The sequence below is a fragment of the Pipra filicauda genome, unplaced genomic scaffold, assembly GCF_003945595.2.
Source record: "Pipra filicauda isolate LSUMZ 115617 unplaced genomic scaffold, ASM394559v2 scaffold42_size3861933_pilon, whole genome shotgun sequence".
Lineage (NCBI taxonomy): Eukaryota > Metazoa > Chordata > Aves > Passeriformes > Pipridae > Pipra > Pipra filicauda.
In genome coordinates, this window is record NW_024104565.1 from 2,967,379 (window position 1) to 2,988,668 (window position 21,290).

General features: G+C 34.2%; 1 protein-coding gene across 4 annotated transcripts in view; it reads right to left on the reverse strand.

Annotated features, from left to right (window-relative positions):
- Positions 1-21,290, reverse strand: part of STXBP5 (syntaxin binding protein 5) — a 102,564-nt gene that overhangs the window by 31,761 nt on the left and 49,513 nt on the right. For all 4 annotated transcript variants that reach the window (XM_027725282.2, XM_027725280.2, XM_027725281.2 and 1 more), the window contains exons 8-18: positions 19,795-19,918; positions 18,265-18,343; positions 12,043-12,197; positions 10,944-11,016; positions 8,710-8,857; positions 8,257-8,324; positions 7,208-7,248; positions 4,936-5,156; positions 3,295-3,473; positions 1,946-2,071; positions 1,310-1,461 (exon numbers count right to left, since the gene is read on the reverse strand). In XM_027725282.2, coding sequence (XP_027581083.1) covers positions 1,310-1,461; positions 1,946-2,071; positions 3,295-3,473; positions 4,936-5,156; positions 7,208-7,248; positions 8,257-8,324; positions 8,710-8,857; positions 10,944-11,016; positions 12,043-12,197; positions 18,265-18,343; positions 19,795-19,918 — 1,366 coding nt within the window. The remainder of the gene's footprint in view (positions 1-1,309; positions 1,462-1,945; positions 2,072-3,294; positions 3,474-4,935; positions 5,157-7,207; positions 7,249-8,256; positions 8,325-8,709; positions 8,858-10,943; positions 11,017-12,042; positions 12,198-18,264; positions 18,344-19,794; positions 19,919-21,290) is intronic.

Below are 21,290 nucleotides of genomic sequence, written 5' to 3' on the forward strand. Positions count from 1 at the left end.
CATGTAACAGCTTCATGAACAAAAAGGACTTTAATTGTGAATGTCTTAGAGACAGTTGAAACAGTTATGTGGATCCAATACATTAAAATAACGAATGCTAAGAAAACAAAGGCAAGTTATGTTTAGCACTCCAAAAGGCAGTTTATAATCTAAGTGCGTGAAGCAGAATTTAAGCCCTTTACTCCCAAGACAAGTTAACACAGTTAACTAGTAATTTCTTTTTCTCAAAATAATTTGTTTTTTCATTTCATAGAAGAAAATATTTTTTCTGACAGGACACAAACTGTATACATTCTGTTCTATATTAATGATTTTTAGATAAGTTTCCTGAGCTGAAATAAGCTGACTAGTGTTAACTGCATCTTTTTCAAACCAACATTTGCTGAAATAACATCCTAGACATTTCCAGTTGAATATCATATAATCTGAAGAATTTAACAGGACTTTATTCTGGATCTCTCAAAGAAATCAACACTAGTGCATGAAGAAGGGTTTTTAGAACAGTTGATTTCCCATCAAAAAAAGAATCATTTGGGGCAGCAATGACACTGTTTATCGTTCTGTCTTCAGCTGTTTTCCTAAAATAAATTAGGAGTATCCATGACATATCAGGGAGAAGAAAATTTAAAAATACTAAATTTTCCTTTAGGTTTCAAAAAACTTGGCATTTTGACTGAAAAGTCACTTTCCTGCTCAGCTGAAAAAGAACACTCTTCAGCATATTTTTAAATCGAAGTACTTTTTTTTTTCTCAAAGATTTATTTATTTTATGCGTTTATATGTGGAAGTTTATTTGGCTTCCTCTCAAGCATAACATAACAGCATAAACAACAAAACATGCTTTAGCTTATCAGGGACATTCCTATTCAAAGTTTAAAACGGGAAGTCAAAGCTCCCAGGAAATGCACTGGTTATTGGCAAACGTTAATGGGTTTATACAAGCATATGAAACGGGTACTAGCTTTATCAGAAATATTGGGTACTTCCTCATGCTGTGTTATTATGTTAAATTCTTATAAACTGCATAAATCCACTGTATATACTTATATCTACTTACACATAGTATGTTCCAGTTTATGTTTTCTTAAAACAAACATTACATTGAAAAAATAAGTAATGATATCAAGCATCACTAGATTCCACTCAGCAACAATTTTTAAGGAAACATGATTTAACAAACCTGAAATAGTGCTATTAGGAACAGATCAAGGAGAAAGAATGTAACTGCAGTATAGAAAAGTATATTTGTAAGACTAGATGACCAGCTGTGCCTTTCTTCTGAGCTTAAAACATGTTTTGGGTTGCTCACCTCCAGACGGTTGCCGAGTTTTTCGGGGAGATCGTGGCTCCCTGCGATAAGGATCATTGGAGCCATACAGTTCAATAGTGCCTAGATTCAAGAGCACTGTCTTCTGGAGGTAATCAACCATGGCAATACCATTACAGTTTCCAAAAACTACTCTGGAAAAAGACAAGTGGAAGGAAAGACAGTGCTAATTAAATGTTGGTAAATTTTCACATAAAGATTTTTTACTGTTCAGCATTTGAAGACTTCCTACTTTTTAAGAATTATCCTAGATCGAATATATCTATAAATTACTATTTTAGAGTGCAGTATTGCTTAAGTGTTCTCTTGTAAAAACATGGCACTGAGTAGAACAGATCACTGTCATTGTACTTGCCAACCTATCTGACAGAGCCTTAAATGACACTTATTCTCAGCTGTACAGTGGTAGCTGAGAAAGAGTGATGATGATTTGTTTCTGCTGCTAGCATAATCAGGATCTGCCATGACCCAATAGGAATTATCTCCTAAGCACAAGAGGCTGATTACCTCTCTGTCTTGCCATGCAGCTCATGTGAACACACATAGAGACTTAGTTTTAATGGATAATTTTAAACCCCTTTGACAGGATAATGAAAAAACTGCGTAGAATATACTTACAGGCCATATGCTGAGTTGACTGCTAAGCTGGTTATCTGTTGAGGAGGTTCTCCACTCACCCACACTAGCTGGATAACTAGCTCAGTTTGGTAGCCTGGAGACTGCTTGAGAGGAGAATTTTTAACTCTGCAAAATAAACAATTTTTAACTTAGGGGCTCAGAGTTCATTAATTTCTACACCACACTGGATTTCAAAAAGTCGGGAAATTGTAAAAAATATGATCAAAATCACATAAAAGCAATCAGAAGAAAAATCCACATTGAAATTGTTAATTCATGTTTTTAGGGGCCTCTTTGATTCACTACCTAATTGAAAACTAATAGAACGGTGATCACAAATACTTCATTTTTCCCATCTTCAGAGCAAGGCATAACATTTTCTTTAGAAATACATCACTGCAACTTGGCAAAATCAATACAATTGAAAATCCTCACTCAGATAAAGTAACCGCATCAGAATTAGTTATTTTCTAGATAGACACACTGAAAGAATTAAAATCCAAGCTGGGACCTTGAAACTTCAGAAAACAGAAAGTACATACTTAACTTTATATCTGTAAGATATATACATTCTGCTAGAAAAAGTGATGGTCAAGAGGTCTCATAATGCACTCTTGTAGAAGAGTAGAAAAAGATTGCCTTCTTTTAATTTTCATTTCTCAAATGAGTAAAAGCTCACACAAAGAAGCGTATAGAAAAATTCCCAATTTAAAAAGACCAAAAAAGTGGTCAAAGACCTATATTGCAAGCACCATGAGGCATCATGCAAAGTGAAGATCCTTGACAATGGGACATTTATTTAATTCTGTTTTCAAAATATCAAGTAGTTCTCTTAGAGAGTTTTCAAAAAAGATGTATATTTATAAGCCTAAAGAGTTACCACTCAGCTAGCTATTTGTAAGAATTTTCACCACTTTTGATTTGGCTCTAAAACCTAAGGCTCTGGAAAACCAACAGATGAAATGTATTCAGCCACAGAACATCAGGTTTCCTATTCATTTCAATGGACAATGAGACACAGCGATTAAATTGCTGCTATTAAAAAATGTTTGCTCTAAAGAGTGATCACCTATAACTATACTAACATCTGTGCCAAATTTTCCTAAATCATAACATAAGGATTTTCAAATTTTTACCAAATCAGCTTATGAAGTTTAAAGAAATTGAGATAGCAATATTCGCTTCTTAAAACAGAGCTCAAATTTCATATATTTGGAAAATGTTGCTCTATAAAATAAAACATTCTCACCAGCAATTACATATAATTAATAATATCAAAGTACATATATTCTAATGACATATTTTCATAAAGTCTCATACTCAATGACAGTGTAACAGAATATACTTACTTTAAACACGGGACATTATCACGAAGTCCATCAGATGAACTGCTACTAGTAGATGGGTGAGACTGGGGAACAATGGATTGAGGATTGGAACCTGCGCCTGGAGTTGATGAAGGTGGCACCTGCTCACCATCTGGAGTTTCAATATCATTTATTTCATATAGCAGACGTACTTCCAGCATCTGTGAATTAAAATTAAAAAAAAAAATCAGTAAAGTCTGCCTTTCAAAAAAACTGGATACAAAATAAATGAAGTGCAACAGAAGACTGTAGTGATAAGTGACATCCAGGTCTTTTTCATCTTTTAAAAGACAACACTAGGTTAATAAACAGTACAACCTAAATACCTATGTAGTCTTTAGAAATAGAGTCTTAGTAACTACTACAGACTGAATATCTGAAGATCACTGAAACTTGAAAGTCTGATATATTTCCCAGTTTTTAAAAGTTTGCATCTTAATATTGAAAGAAATTAAATACTGGATAGAAAACCCATTTAATTATCATTCTGCTGACATACATTCTCAGTTATGAAGATGACTTGGTTTATGTAATTCTGGAATAGTAAAACTGAGAGCTAAAGGCACATAGACAGCTACCCTTTATACTGACGCAACACTGTACACATGGGACTTGGTTCAATATTGGATGTGTTCAACTAGCTCATACATTTTAAAGAACTGCAAGTTCATCATGACTTCAGATTTTCTTCTGCTGGATCAGTAACAATATTAGTATTAATTGCAGTGCAATGAAAAGAAATTTTTCCACTTTTATTCTCATCGTCTGCAAAGTAGAACTTAATTCATGGACTGAAACAAAGAATATATAGTATTTTTAAAACTTTCCTAGTACTGAAGAATAATTTGCTAGGGACTGATTCAGAAAAATTGTTTAGAAAAAACTATTTCCTCAGAAGGGAATGTACCTGTACACAAGTAAACACCCCATGAAGGGTGAAGAAAAAAAACCCCTGTGCCTCAGGTCTTTAAACTAAGACTTATTCAAAGGGAGCAGAATAGGAAGGGGACAGGGTTTATGTTGTGTGTGTGTGTGTGTGGGTGTGTGTTGCGGGCAGGAGGTGGGAGGAAAAACCAACTACATTACAATTAACATTTTACTTATAACATACAATATTTTATAATTAAATATGAGCTTCTAGCCCATACATTCAAATACATAAACTTGTATGTGTGTGTTTGATTTAACAAAGGCCTTCTCAAACTCTTGTAATAGAATCATTGTATCTTATATAGAATAAAATAGCAACACACCAAAGTCCTTAACAGATTCTGGGGAATGTTTGGCTCACTTGTACTCTTCTAGCTCTGCACACTGCAGTTTTGACAGGACAGACGATAATTATTAGAAATCAAGGAAAAAGGAATCTACTCCCTAAAAGCTTTGAAATTCTTCAACTCCACATCTCATTCACTGAAAACCACTATCTTGGTGTGCAATATTTAATTACAAAATTCAACAAAAGTAGTAATTTTTCCTCCAAAAAACCACATCTCTTCATTTTGAGACAACTGTTTTTGTCCATTTCACTAATAAAATAAAAGATAACAAAGCAGTAAATTGCTAGAACAGTCTTCTTATAGGTAAATCCTACAAAATTCAAAAATGGTCATAACTAATTACCGGAATGACTTCTGTTGTCACTTCCTGCTTGCTGAACCTGTAAATAATGACATGTGCAGAAACTCCAGCTATGCACAGCATTCTACTTTCTGGACACCACGAGATGATCTGAATAGCATATGGATCTTCATCTACTATATCTGTGTTTGGCCTGTCATCTTTATTCCGTGATTTTTCAAATACTTTGGCTGTTTTTAACTTATAGAGTACTTGCAGCGTTACTAGGAACAAAGTAAAAGAGAAAAATTAGTTTTGATCAGAACAGATTTTTTTTCTTCTCAATTTTTAATTTATTAACTTGTCTTCATAGAGAAAGATATTATGTTCAGCAAAAGAGGGCAGAGTAGAAGCAATGAATATCTGTGTTGCCTCTGCCCATGCAGTGCACCACTTGATCAATATAGTATCAGTTAGTATAAAAGAAATACCCCAACACTTATCCTGAGAGATATATACTAAGCTACAGTTATAAACTAAGACTTCACAGCTTCTCAAGGCTTTACTGTACCTCAGGATCTCGTTATAACATCATCTTGTTACATATGCCATATCTACAACTTAGTCGTGTCTATGGTAGAGGAAGTAAAGCTCCTTTTCTTTATTTCCACAGTATTTCAAATCCATGGCCTCTCACCTGTGCTCTCATACGTAACAGCCCCGATTCCTCCAATTTACATATTATTTTGTCTGATCATTCAAAAGTGCTGCCCTCTGATCAGTCCACTTTTTGTTGATAACAGGTTTCCTAGAACTCTTCTAGTGATGCCTTTCCACAGTTTTAAATAGTGAGTTACTCCATGTTGGTTTTACAGACATACCCACTTCCTTATAGCAGTGATTATTTTTTTCTATGCAACACAGACTGCAATTCATGAGATGTCCAATTTTTTTCCCCAGAAACTAAGTACTAAGTGTACATCATTCATACTATAGTCAAGTAAATTGTCTTTGATATAGCTACCTCTTGAATAGTATCCTTCTCAACTGTAATTTTAATTCTGTATTAAGTTTTCTTTCAAATACCTTCATGCTGTTTTCAAACTTCACAGGCATATCCTTTAGTCAATGGCCCAAATCACTGCTATAAATACTAATCAGAACATTAGGAAAACTTAAATTATAGCATCCTTTCTCCTCTTCCATATTTCAGTGGTTTTACTTGAATCACATTTCCCTAGTTCACTTGTAAGACTGTCCTATTAGAGAGATTTAAAATCAATAGAGGATACTCGCTTAACAGGTTTATGTATCTGTTTTAGAAAGAAACTAAGTGTCTTTAAGAGAATCTCCTTTGACAATTCTATGCTGAATAGATCTTTTAAGCACACAGAATCGCTTGGTTCTGGCTAACCTCCTTCTCCTCTCTCTCCCAGGTTCTACTCCCACCCCAAACTGAAATTAAAGATCTATTACACTCCAAATAGTCCTCCTCCCAGTTTTTTAACATATACATTGCATCTGTTCCCTCCCACAACCACACACGCCTTAGCATTTTGGAATCTCATCAGTTTTCCACAGGTTTTCAAAGACAATTAATGATGATTCCAAGATCGCTTTAAACAACTTTTAAGTACCAAGAGTAAGGTTAGTCAGAACTAGATTAACTAAAACATCTAACTCTATGCAGTCATTTCTACTTTGAATTCTTACTGCATTTCTCACTGTGAGCTGTGTAGGCCATCAGATGCAATTGACCCTTTCACTGAAGATGAGAAATGTAAAATAGTATCAGACTCTTCAGGCCTGTTCAGTGTTCCAAAGAAAAGTTTCTTTATTTTACTCTTCTCCTGCCTTTCTTCACAAATGCATAAATCATTTTAGTAGCACAAATTTCTACTGGTTCCAATTTTCATTTCTAGATACTGTAATTTATGGAGAGCTGATGTCTTGAACACATGCCTCTCTCCTGTCCAAAAAGACAGAAATAACTTACTGAAAATCAATTGTATTAAAAAGGAATGCATTTCCCTGTCATGCATCTTCATGCTCAAAAATAAAGTTTAAGGCGCTTCTAAAAAATTTTAGAATTCTTCTATATTAACTGGTCCTTGGACTATCAATGCATTTACTCTGAGGTGGTAAGAAACAGTGAAGAACCTAAGAAATAACGTCAATTATACTTAATTTTAAATAAAAATTTTCTGTGAAGTTACTGACTCTACAGAAGGCAAGAAATAATGACAATGACTAGTTTGCAATTACATTCCAATAAAGAAATCGGTTTAGAAAACTCCTACTGCACAGGAAAAAAAACTCTACTGAAAACACTTACTTGCTGAGGCATCCCAAAACTTGATTGACCCATCAGCATGCCTGTGAAATATTAAAAAATTAATAAGACGGTAAAATGGTTAGTTGGAGTGCTAGACCTCTTTGTTACTGATTGGAAAGTATACTTTTAACATTCTATTTTTATTAGTACTCTTAGTGACACTTTATTTTCACAATTTATTGGAAGCTGACATTTTACCAACATGTGCTCCAATGACTTTGGATGGAAGGGATTAGAAAAACATCTGGAGGCTAACTCCCTGATGACTCCACTGTACTAATTTACCATTTTAAATACTGAGGCATACCTTACCATGTGCTGCTTATTAAAATATGCCCTATATTAGGAGCAACACTTGTAAAGAAGACACCTAAAGATACAGTATCCCACTGTAAATGAGTCACCAAATTTGTTTATTTAGCCTTGAAATGAAGAATCAGATGACTATATTTTTTCAGGACTGTCTCTCAAACTCTCTCCAAGGTGTAGTATAAAGTCACAGTAATCCTCATTCAGGCTAATGGGTTGTTCTAAAAAAACTTCATTAGTGCTCTTAATTTCAGTGATGCACTGCACAGTAATAAATTAAATGTTGTTTATTAAATTGTTCCTTACAGTACTATTAGAAGGATCAGGCTCAAAAGTATTTGACTGTCCTTTCTGAAATAAAAAATTGGCTTCCCTTTAAGAACTGAACTCAATAATTACTTAGTGGACTTCCTGTGCTTTAAAACAATACTCAATATTTTCCAAGAATTATAGAATATATGATAAGTTTGATCCAGGATACTTAGATAAGAAACACACATAATCACAATACCGCATCATAATAATAATCTCTGAAAACACTCACTACCTTCCCTTCCACATTCTGCCCCTTACTTTCTCAGTAATGCCTCAAGGACATTATGCCAAGGACTTGTTTGGTGAACTAATTTCATAAACATTCAAACCACTCATAAAAAACAATGTTCTAAAAGATGAATAAAACAGTCTCAATTTTACTTAATCAGCTAAGAAAATTATTAGTACACTATGGGATCACTTACCCTGTAATAATTATCTCTGGATAGCTCTGAGTGATCAAACCCCAGTTGCCTCCACTGATAGGCCATTCCTGGAAGATTAACAAAAACACTCAGGAAGAAAATATCACATAGCGCAAAGTTAAGCCATTGAAATTACTGCAGATACTGCAGAATCCAGTATTTCACATGACTTCAAAAAATTAGACATATCCACTGCAGGGGGTGAGGGTAAACAAACAAACAAACAAACAAAAAAAATCAACAAGGGCTATAAACACTACCCCTGTTCCAGGAATTCCTTTAGCTTCCAGTGATATGGCAATTGATGGGAGCACATCAGGAAAACATGATTATAAGGCTTGACACATGACAGGATGAGTCAGATGGAGCTCTGGTCTTAGTATGGCCAATCGTTATTTAGACCTGCTGATTTTCAGTATTTTAAACCACACATGTATGTAGTAGATGTTGTACCTTCTTACTGTAACCTTGACGTTTCTGACGAGCACCAACTGAATAGAGTGCAGGTATGAGGTCCACAGGACAATCAGCAAAATATTCACAACAGGTAACTGGAGATTCATGTATAGTCAAAGGATAGGGATTCTCAAATATAGGATACCTTCAATGGAAGAAAGGGGAAGACTGTTAATCTAGGAAAAACCTTTTTTTAAAATGCAGAACACAAGTACTGAAGACTAGGCTGGCATTCTTTTTGTACAGAAAAAAAATAAATGCATATCAAATTAGATTATGAACAAATATGCAACTTTACTGCTCATCTAATACACTATAAAGATAGATGGAATTGGAAGTTTGTACAGTTTATAGAGTATTTCTAGAACACCACTATTCCCTATAGCTTTATATTTTTAAAAGCTTACTAATTTAGGCCTGTGGAAAAAATTAAGTTACCAAGTCCTAATTGTAGTAATGTGGAGATATGAATTTATTTGTAAATCTTCAGTCTATTCTCCTGTGGCAAAAGACAGGAGGAGTCCTGTCTCACTTTGTATTAGTATACCATTGTGAGACAGAAAGTTGTCCAGCGCTTCTCAAAGTCTACTTGCAACTCCAAGATCACTTTCTGAAAGCTACAGATAGCAACATGCAGTTACCAATTAGAAGAATAGAAACACTTATGCTTCCCCCCACCATCTCCATCAGAAAAGTGACAGAGCCTTTATGAGGAAAAAAGTCAATAATACTAATAGAGGTAAATGTATCTGTTTTCAAAGAACATTTATCTCGAGAGAAATGCATGCTATGTGTATGTTTTCTCCCCCTTTTTTGAGAGGTGAAAAGAGACACAGCTTCTCAAGCCATCTAAAGGAAAAATTGGCAAGAACAGATGAAAACTTACCGCATACCAAGAATTTTATACATAGCTATCTGGAAAGCTTACAACAATCTTTTAAAACTGAATGAAGACTAGGCTTCACTTTAACAAAATATGACAAATCCGTATTTGGATTTGGTAAAAGGAAGCCTGTAGATTTATTTTGGCATTAATTTTTTTGCCTTTTTAGGTGTCAAACAATTAATACTTTGCAAGTCAATCATAACAAAGACCATTATAAGTCTTCTAAAAGCACAACTGCTAAAGATTTTTTTAGCATGAAATAGAATAAGCCTTACCATAATTTCAAATTTCAGGCATTGCGAATTAAATATGAATTTTGGAAGCTTAATGCTATTGGTATATCAGAAACAAGTTCTGGATACAGCATATGGCTGTAACACTGGGAAAAGCTAAATGAGATTGCTCAGTACCTGGAGAGATATTAGGATAAAACCTGATCTTCTTCTGAATTCCATAGAGTCTTTATTATCTAAGGTATCACCTTAGATAACACACTTGACTTTAAGGATAAATATTTACAGGGTTTAGTTTTGCCCTACAAGGATATTCTTCATAAGGATTTTTTTTCATTGACCATTGGAGATTTTTAATCAGGAACACTACCAACATCTTATTGAGCCCCTCTGCTCCTAATCCCTTAATGGTTAGTTGTTGCTGCCTATACTAATTTTAAAACCCTTCTTAAAATTTTTGTAGTATCCTGAACTTTTAATCACCACCTATTAAGACTGTATGGACTGTCAACAGACAAAGAAACAAGAGACTCAAAATGTGCTAGGCAAGTATTATTTGTGAAAAGTGTAATAGGATACTACTCTTAAGCAACTTCTTACCACAGCTGTAAACTAGGGAGTAGATGTTATCATTCAAATTTTATGTATATGATAGTTATTGCATCAGTATTGAGTTTCTTTAAGCAATACTGATAGCAATTTATTTGGCAATAATATCTGCAGATATCTAAGTGATGACAACAGCCAAAATTACCTGGCTTATCTGATCAGTTCTTCTCTCTGCTCCCTTCCCCAAAACTGCAAGCTCCCCCTCACAGCACTAAGGAACCAACTTCAAAATAAACTGTGGTACTTAAAAAGCACCAGTGATCTATGAGTAATTTCTGTTAGTCAATCAAGCCTGGAAAAAGTCACATGATATTCTACTCATCTACTACATATTAAGCCGTGAAAAGCTGATATATTAAAATTCTCAGTTCAGTTGATGAAATTTTATATTTAATATTCAAAATTTTATGCTCTGGACAGGGAGTTATTATGCTAGATTAAAACTATAGAGCAGAATAACAGGCTGATCACCACAGCCAACCATTACTACACAAGATTCTTACCCATTTTGTGCAAGGTCAATCAGTACTAAGTCCTTTTCTAGGAGAACAACTACAGCATATGGTTCCTGAAAGTCTGAAAACAAAAGAAGAAAAAGTTACTTACTGGTAAATGGAGCTCATGCATGTATAGCCTCAAGAATGTAATCAGTCTTTGCACTATAGCAGTTAAAATTAGAAAAAGCCACTTAGATGACTACAGTTTTTGAAGATATTTTATACACTCACCCTCCTGAATACTCCAAGTTAATTGCTCTTCCATTAATTCAATATTTTCAACAGTTCAAATAACAGAAAAAGGAACATGCAGAATAACTTGTATAAGCAGGTTATATGATAGAGCCAAATTTCTCAACAATAACATCCTCCCACCCCCAAACTCTTTGCCTCATATTCAGTGGGGTTTAAGTTTTAAGCACTTACAAAATGGATTAAAAGACAGCTGACTTGACAGTAAAATAAGAAACTTTAAGCAGTCGGTGAAGTGCATATTCCCCTCTTTAAGGTAGACCTCAAATTTCAAGCTAAACAGTTTTATATACTCTGATAGAAGCTGACAGCTAAAAACACTGTAGTCATCAGCAATATAATGCTATTCATCTGGGACAACTAGCTAAACTACGATAAAAAAATCACCTGCTGCAGAAAAGAGATTATAGGTTAGTGATGAACTTCATGTAAGTATTGGAATGAACAAAGTCACTAAAAGTAAAAATAATACACAAATGTTCTTCACGATTTAGCATTGAGTACATACTATCTTTCCACCCAAATATGTACTGGTGAACACATTGGCTGCAGTAACTACAGCTTTAAGTTGTAATGCTACTTTTTATCTGCACATGCTTTTGGGATTAAAAAGAAAAAAAAATATGTACTGCATAACTTGCTTCCTTCTAGTAGCAAAACAGGCTTTATAATAAACTATGCTACTAAGATGCTTTGGGAAGTAAACCATACTTCAGATAAATAGGGATAACAGATGTTGCTTCTGAAGTCCAGTCCCCAGAAACAAAACAGAAAGGAAATAGTCAAGAATATTCTCATGGGATAAAACTCCAGAGGCAGGAAATCAAGGTACTGAGAAAAATCTTGAGCCTACCATTAGGATATGGTGTTTCACAGAGGGTTAGGAAATCAACAATAGAATAATCCATTTCTAGCACAGCAGTACTTTTTCCATGCATAACTGTTAAGCAGGGTCTTCTTCCTACAGTGTCATATGACAAGCCTCCTGAGAGAATGATGAAAGGCTCCCTGGAATAAAGCAGAGGCATTTAGGATCAAGCCAAGATAATATACTAAAAGATATCATTGTAAGGTTGCAAAACCTGCCCAAAGTTCAATGAGATATCATTAAGCAGAGATAGAGTAAAAATAATGCAAACCAGTTCTCCATGCAATATACAGCTTGAGTGTGAGTTTCAAAACTTAAGTTATAGTCTTCAAACTCTTGTTTTAAGTCAGACATCTTCTCCAAACCTTTCATTCCATATTGCTTATTACCAATCTTTGCAACTGCTTGGCAAAATGAGATTTTTTAAAACTTTGTACAACTTTAGAATTGCTTTTCTTCTACTGAACTGCAGTCAGATTTGCCAACAGTCCCATTCATCCATAATATAAAACAGTCTAGCAGAATCAGGAAGAAATAGAGTAATATGACTGCCTTGGAGAAGCTTGATAAGTTTCAAAGACCTAACATCTTTTAAGTAGTACCACACATTTACTCAAGACATTTTAGCCATTTCCCCCCCTACTACCATGCACAAAATTCAGGAAACTACTATGTCACAGACTACTCCTACTGCATAATCAAATAGCTGAGTAGAGAGCAAAAATATTTCTTCTAGTTTTGAGAACAGATTAGATGCTTCCCTTGAAAGATTTTTAAAAAGCCTTTAGAGGAACATATTTTTAAATACACCCATATTTTTCAAATATGCACATAACATATAATTTATTATTTCATTTACTGAAAAACAAGATGAAGTAAATCTATTCATTTTACCATATATTTTTTTATTTCCTGATTATCGTCACTCATTTTAATACTTCTTATGTTTGAAATAGGACATAATATCTTTTAAAGAGTAGTGTTTATAAGTATATAGGTCAAGAAATAAATGTCACCCATTACTGACTATTGCCTCAAATTCCACATTATATTTCTGAAGGAAAAATAGGCACTTTGAGTGCCTAACAATTATCTCTGATCTACTTTTATGCTCACTTTACGTAGAAATCCTACCCTTCATTTGTGTCTTTCTTAGAAGCAGCTAGTATGTCAGTATCTGGAGAAAATTTCTAGTAAAAAAGCCATCCTGATACATTGTAAAAAGAGGCTGAAGAGATATAACTTTTTTTTATCCTTTCCTATAACACCATCTTTCCCATACTGTCTAAATGGCTTTCACTAGTTAGCATTTGAAACACTAATGTGAGACTAGATACATCTTTATTCTTGAAATAAAGATGTCTATAAAGCGTCTGGTTTATGCACATGTTGGCCTTCATGAATTTAAGGCTTGGCTGAAATGTGCTCTGTGTTTGTAGTATTGAAGGCAAAGCAGACTGAGACAAGCTTCCAGCTTCTACAATTACTTCACAATCTGCCTGATCCTCCAGAAAGACCTGTGACTGAAGATTTGATAAGATCAAAGAGTACTGCTGGCTGAGGAAGAGACCTGAATGGAATGCCATACATTGGACCATAGATCCACTGAGTTAAATATCCTGCCTCCAACAGTAGTACAAAGTGTATTTCTAGAAAAGGATTAAGTTTTTTCCAAGTTTTCATTCAATCTCAGTTCTTCATATTGAAATTTCACACAATCTTTTATGGTCAGGCCCATGAAATAATTTGAAGAAAGTTACAAACTTGAATTTAACCTGATATTTCTCAGGATGTCAGTGAAGAGAAAAATACTGGTGTGATGTATGTGCAATATCTCATTGTGTTGGAATGATTTACTGCAGTACTTTTTTGTCCATAGAAATAATTAGGTCTTTTAAGCAGTAATGCTGCCAGGACAATTTGCAGAAATTAATGGACTTGCACCTTCACTGAGATCAACTGACAATACTAAAGTGACAAATTTTAGTTTTTAATTTTCATACAACACAGTGACATGACAGTGTGTTGGATTCTTCTGGTTTTATTTCTCCAGGTAATCAGACTGCTTTGGGCAGGCTTGCCAGTCCATATCCTTAAGAAGCAAGGAATGGAGGAGATACGAATAGATTACACTGATCTGTCACATGGATTTTTCAAAATGAATCAAAGATTAAGTTGACTTTAGTCTGCCAGAAAGACGGCTACAGCTTTCCATATGAATTTTTCATATTTTCATGAAACCATGGATTTACCATGAGCACAAGCTGTTTATTTTCTAATTAAAGGGCTGTTCTTCAGCTGTGATACATGTTAAAAGGTTAGTGCACATGAATGTTATTAGAAATACCTAATTTAAAAGAAAAGCTAAAGAGATTTGTACTTTACATCGATTGAACCAACTTTGGTAATTTAACAAAAAGTAGTGCTCAAGTCTTAGAGAACTGCTATGTAGCATTTTTAGCAGCTGCTCATATAGAGATTCTGTGAAACAGTTCTGCTTCAGCAGGTTTGGAAGTAATCCCCTTACACGAATTTCCTCATGAGTTAAATCTCTAAAAACCTCTTGGAGAACACTATAAGAAATTCACTACAGAGGGGGGCAATGTTTCATTGAAAAAAACCTCAGAAAACACAGAATTAGGTCTTGCAGTATATGAAAACATAATACAATGGAGAGCCAAATGGCTCACAACCCTGGAGAATGTTTCTAGTAAATTTTAGAAGTAAACTGTCAAATGTTAGCCAGTTTCTGGCAGTCCAGAGGTGTGAGAGAACAGTATGTACAGAAATAAAGCCACTGGTACCATCCGCCTTACTTTTCAAACCATAAGTAAATTTGTCAAAAAGTTAATGCTATTATAGAGATGGAAAAGACTTCGAGAGTTAGTTTGCCTTAATACTGGCAATCCTGAGGTAGTAAAGATAAATTACCAATTAGTTTTTGGGAAGTATGCTTTTGAACTGACAAGCTTACACAATAAAATAGTACTATTCAAACTAAATTAACAGATCAAAAACTTTTACTTAGCAGGAGACATCATTATTTATGTACACTCTAGGTCCCAATTATATACATCCATCTTGCTAAAAAGTACTGCTCTACAGTCAGTCAACGACAGCTGCATCAGCTGCCAAGACAAAACTCTTTTTTGATTACATTTTATGGGGAGACTTTTGAGCTCTAAATTCTATTAGACAAAGTTCTAGTAGAAAATAATAAGCTTGGGCAATTTTACTATAATGCTAATATCAACCAGAGTAAATACTATAAGGTACTGAATCACTAGGGGTGGGAAGTGGCATCAAGAAGGACTGAATTCTGGGGGGTGGGAAGTGGCACTAGGAAGAAGCTCAAGAGCTTCTCTAGATAAACTTTAGACAGAAAAAGTATGCATATAAGGCAATGTGGAAGCCATTTCAGAAAGCTCAAAAGGTAACCTACCTTTGGAATTCATTGCGTCACAAAAAGATGGAGCATTTTAGATGAAAAATAGCTGCAGTACAATGACCTTATGCTCTGGGATTGTAAAATTATGCCAGTTTGCTCAAGGAATATAACAAGAATTTGCCTTTTTGACTCCCAAGCTGTCAATAGCAACCTTTCCAAATGTATTCTCCCAGAGATAAAGCCACAGACATACAACTCTTGTAGGGTAAACCACTTTGGCTCTGAAGATTTCACTGGCAGTATCTGCATTAGACTTAAAAAACCAACCAACCAAAAAAAAAAAAAAAACCCACAAAAGAAAAAGCCACCAAGGTAGAAAATAAATAGCTAGTCTGTGAAAACCAGAAAAAGCATCATGTCCTCCCATTTCCCTGACTCCAGTTTTGCAATATGGAGAACATAATGGAGAAAAAAAAATGAGAAGGGATTAATAAGAGCTGCAACAGTAAAAAGAATAGTGTCTGTAGCCCTTAATATAGGTTGCCAGCAGTCATGTTCCTTCCTTTTGTGGGGTTCCAAACACCTTTTCTCAAAAAAAAAGTTTATTAGAATTAGAAGCAGTAAAGAAAACAATTAAGATCATATCAACAGAGTGTTTTCCACAGGAGGAGATACTGAAACAACCTAGATCTTTGAGCACTCTAGACAGGGGGAAATAAGAAAAGGGTGACAGAAAGATGTTAGAGGTTCAATATAAAGCATGGAAAAAGTGAATGTTTTTCACAATAAAGAATTGAAATATAACTTAAATATGAATTAAATAGTACCTCAAATGTAAGCTATTTTGTTTCATTTTCTTCTGTGATTTTTTTTTTATTTTCTTTTTGAGGAACAGTTATAGCAGACTGCTATAGAAACAAGTTTATTTGGTTTGTTTCTTACATTGTTTCAGTAGCTAGAAAAAAATTTGTCCTGTCCAGAAGTGATTCTCCTCTGTGCTACAGAAATTAAACTATGAACAAGAAATGACAGTGCTTTACATAAAAGCTAAAATTTTATCTTGTTCATATATAATCAATTTCAAATCGTAAAGAGAAAATCTATCAAAATTTTAAGTATTGAAAAGTAGTTCTGCCTCACCTTAAAATTCTTGTAAGATTACAAGTGAAACTGAAAACAAACTCCAAACTGAAGTACATGCAGCAGGCAAATGAACGGAGATTTTCAGTGCACTGCTTCACCACCACAGTGCAAACTGGTGGGGTTTTGTTTGTTGTGAGTTTTTTTCACCCCCTTTCTTAATTAAAGTTCAGGATAAGTATCAACAATTATAGATTTAACAGTACACTGAAGACAGCAAACATTAGAGAGTATATTAAATTGAAATATAGCAAAACATTCAGTTTGGAGAAACACTGGAAAGTGAGCAAGTGAGAGGTGTAACCAAAAAAAAAGCCCAACGCTAGGAAAGATGTGCCTCCTGAAAACCCCATGTATTCTTAGAAGTTATACTAGAATAAGCTCCTCTTTAAACTGTGTGAAAAGTCAACTAGTTTTCACATTGTAATATGTCACAGAACAAGCTTCAAACTAATCTTCTCCTTCAGAATGACTATTTAGAATAGAAAGCTTTTGATTGCAGACATTGTGACTTGCTGAAGCTGAGATTTTTTGATTATTTCTCTTTCTTTAGATCAGCTTTTGATCTTTCAGTTGAGAAAGGATTATGCAGACAGATGTAGACTTCCGCAAGCAAAACATGGCTTTCCAGCTGATCATAGATTTTCATACATCTGGGAGCTAGCCACAGTCTGAAATTTCTATTTAGCTCACTTTGAGCAAAAAATAAAAATACATAAAGCCACTGATATAAGTATGGGTACACCAATTTGTAGTAAACTATATTGCATCAATAACAATGTTCTATAGATTTGAACACCTGGAAAACAAATGAAAGTGATACAAACACCCTCCCCAACAGTAAAAGAAAACAAAAAAACCCAAAAGAAATCTCCCCAAAAAACCAAAACCAAAATAAAAAAAACCCACGAAACCCCCGAACAACCCAAAAACCAAATAAAAAAAAAAAAAAACAAAAAAACAAAAACCAACCAATCAAAAAAAAAAAAAAGTTTTCATGAATATTTTCTTTACACTGCACTTTTCACTCTAACACTTTAAAGCACTTTACAACCACAAATAAAAGAAATTCCACACAGTTCATGAAATCCATCTGTCCTAACTGCAGTCTTGGTAACAAAATACGCTACTCTAGATATGTAATTCCATCTGAGCCTCTTGTTGCAATTACTGCTTTGTTACATTCTCAATGTGCATAATTAGGCACATTTCACTGTGTAAATCACTGCACTCTACTAGAAAAGCTTCTGTTAACAACATTTTTTTGAGGAAGAACATGTATTCAGAATTTAGAACATTTGCATCAGGCCATTATTTGTTGAAGTTCAGTTTATCATGTCTGTGTTTTGGTGTCTTCTGCGCTTTATCAGCCTTTCTTTTCTTAAATAGTCTCAAAAATTTAGCAAAAATACACACAAGTTTTAGTAGCATGAAAAGCATGTAGATAATGCATTAGCAGTATCTTTACCTAAGTTAAGGTTTGTGTATATTAATTAGTTCCTATATATATTTTTGTAGTTTGTTCATCAATACCTGATTTGTCAAAAGTAAAACAAAGCTATTTTACCATAGCTCAGTAGCAACAGAATATTCATCCCAACAACTGGGAAACAATGTATATTGCCAGAGCACTACATTTCTTTTATGTATGTTCATTTTGCATACAAAAGAAGTCTTACCCAGCTCTAGTAGTTTTATATTCCACCTTAAGAATAGGTTTGCAGGGTTCTGGCTTCTTTCCATCCTTCAGCTGCTTTCCTAAAGTAAATTATTTTCTTATATTAATCTTACAGTTCATTATGGCAATTAATGGAATTCCCTATCCAACATGAGAAGTAGAACATTCATATAAACATATATTCAACAACTTTGACAATTACAGAGTATGTCTTGGAATAATATAATTAAAAATTTGTTAAACTCTCAATACACCAACCTGGAATGTTTACAAAAAAAACCAACCACCAATCCTATACCTAAATGTTGCAGGATATTTATTTTCAAACATATAATCATCCCCTAAAGTCTTGTTTTAAGTAGCACTAGGAGATTTAAAGTTTAAGTTGTGTCAAGCATTTTGCAGTTAAATTTGGTTAGCTTACAAGTAAAGTGAGGTTTATCCTGAGTGTTATCCTTCAGGACTAAGACTTCAATTGAGCATGAAACCCTGCTCTTCCTCAACTGTGCACTACTGGAAACTGAAGCTACTATAGATACAATTTTTCATAGAGTCAGTAGAAATTAAGGGTGTGGTGTAAATATACATCTTTTCTATCTGACCATTGATAAAATACGATACAACTATGAAGTTCTGCAGAAAGTTTAATTTCCAGCCCATAATAAAAATAATGTTTATTAAAAGAGGTCAAAACATAACATTAGTCTTGTCTAAGTAGTTTTACTACTACAGTAATAGCTTCTTTTTCAACGACAGGAAAAATGGTACAGGATCATATAGAAATCCACAGCTTCTTTTTTTTCCACTCTAGTCCATGGTCAGTACAGTAAACATAGCCTTGCTAGAGGCTCAGACAGATAAACCAGGACACATAACTACAGCATTCTGCATTACATTTGTAACCTCACAGATTATCCTCACTGTTACATTACTTAAGAATCTGAAGTAAATAAATTGTTAAGACATAACTTAGAGACATGCACACCCTGTAACCTTAGGATTTTATAGAACTTAGTTGAAGAGCAGCAGCATATTTCACAGAATAACAACATGCAATGTTAATTTCCTCAATTAACATTAATGTAAGACCTCTCAGAAGCGGGAACATTTTACCAGATGCTAGTCTCATTCTGTTACAAACCTTTCCAGAAATTGACGTGGTAATCTACACATTTAAACGTAAAACAGATGCTTCCTTATATGTATTTTAAACAACATATGGGATTGCAATGTCAAGCAAAAAGTAAGCCCTGCAAAATACGCATTAGTTAACTTTGAGATCAATGCCACTGTGTGAAAGGCAAGCTTGAAGTTTAGAGATTTAGAGAAAACTACACTGATTTGGATTCTTATTTCATAAAGACTTTTTTTAGTGAAATCTACCAGAATTTCATAGGACAGAGAAAGCTTTTTACGTGCATTTCAAGTGTACTTTTAATATTTGTTTTTTTGCAAAACACACTGCTATTAAAAACAAGTCCTCTGTGTTTTAAGAGCTGCCAAACACAGTTGGTATCCATTTTCATCTTACCATGTGGAGTGATTGTCTGGAATGGTTTGGTAGGAGATTTTACATTCCATATGGTCAAGGTACCATCTGAGTGACTACAAATAAATTGTTTTCCTTCATGATGCCAAGCCACAGAGTGGATAGCCTATGCAAGAGAAGAGAAAAAACAGAACAGCACAAGTTGTGTATCTTATCATTTTATCCTTACATCTTCCTCAACGACATTAGACAGCGTAAGCAAATTAGAGAAATTACTAATTAAATATACTGCTCTTAGTATGTACTAATTTACCCATGGTAAGTTTGCTGTTCTTAAGTAGTACCTTCGGTCATACTTTATCCATCAAAAATACTGTCTTCATTGTAGTGACATGTTTAAGGAGGGGAAAAATCATCCTCCTCAGCGTAGCATTGAAGCATTTTTCAATGAAAGGTAGCACACAGGGAATAACTGCAAGCAATTATTTGAGCTTTGCTAACCAAAATTTTTCACTATTGGGAAAAACATACTGTCCATACAAAAAACATGGGATGGGATTATTATGTCCAAGTATTATATGACATTTTGAGGTGTCTATATGGATGTGCACAAGAGGCAAGCACGGGCTGAAAATATAAGCAAAATGAGAATAGAGGTAGCAAGGTTTTTTGAAATTATGATGACAAAAACAAAGTATTATTGAAGAAAATACTCTAACATTGCAATGGCAGTTTTGAGGTGCAGGAAAGTACAGAAATCTACTAGTAAATCTTTCATAAAAATCTTTCATATATACAGGAACATCTTTATTTTCATAAAATTAGGAATGGAATGATTAAGCCATGCCACATGAAATCTGCAGAAAAAAAGCTGACTAAATAAAGTCCTCTGTGAGGAAACGTGGATGTATGAGTAGTAAAGAACTGTAACTAGCAATGAAAGCTTAAGCAATAACTATTAGGTGAAGAGCAAATCTCATGAGACAAATCTAAGCCATCTTTGCCCAAACTGATTATACACAGATCAGGTCTTCATATTTCATACACTTATACAAAGAAACAAGACAGTTTCCAGCGATATGACTGGGAGAATCCAGAGCTTAAGTGACAGAGGAAAATGGTTACAGTAAATGAGTGGAGTCTTCAATAATAATTTTTCCAGTCTAAAGTAATAGAAGATCTGGATATATGTAAACTACAGATTAACTAAGTTTAATATTTCTTGGTGAAATTTAATCTTGTTCCCTATGTATTGTGGAATCACATAGGTTTTGCTAGAATACAGATTGTCTGTACCAATATCACATCTGCACATGTAGCTCAGAAACCTAGATGATTCACATGATGTCTCCTAGTGTCAAAGTGAAATAGTCTTGCTCATTCTGTACATGAAATTTTTGTTTAGCAAAAAAAGGTTTTACAAAAGAAACTTTGCATAAATACAGAACATTTGTTTTTATTTACCAACATAGTACCAAATAAAGGAAGAGATCAACAGTAAAGAGACTCAGTAAAGAGAAGGTTTCATTTCAAAAAGC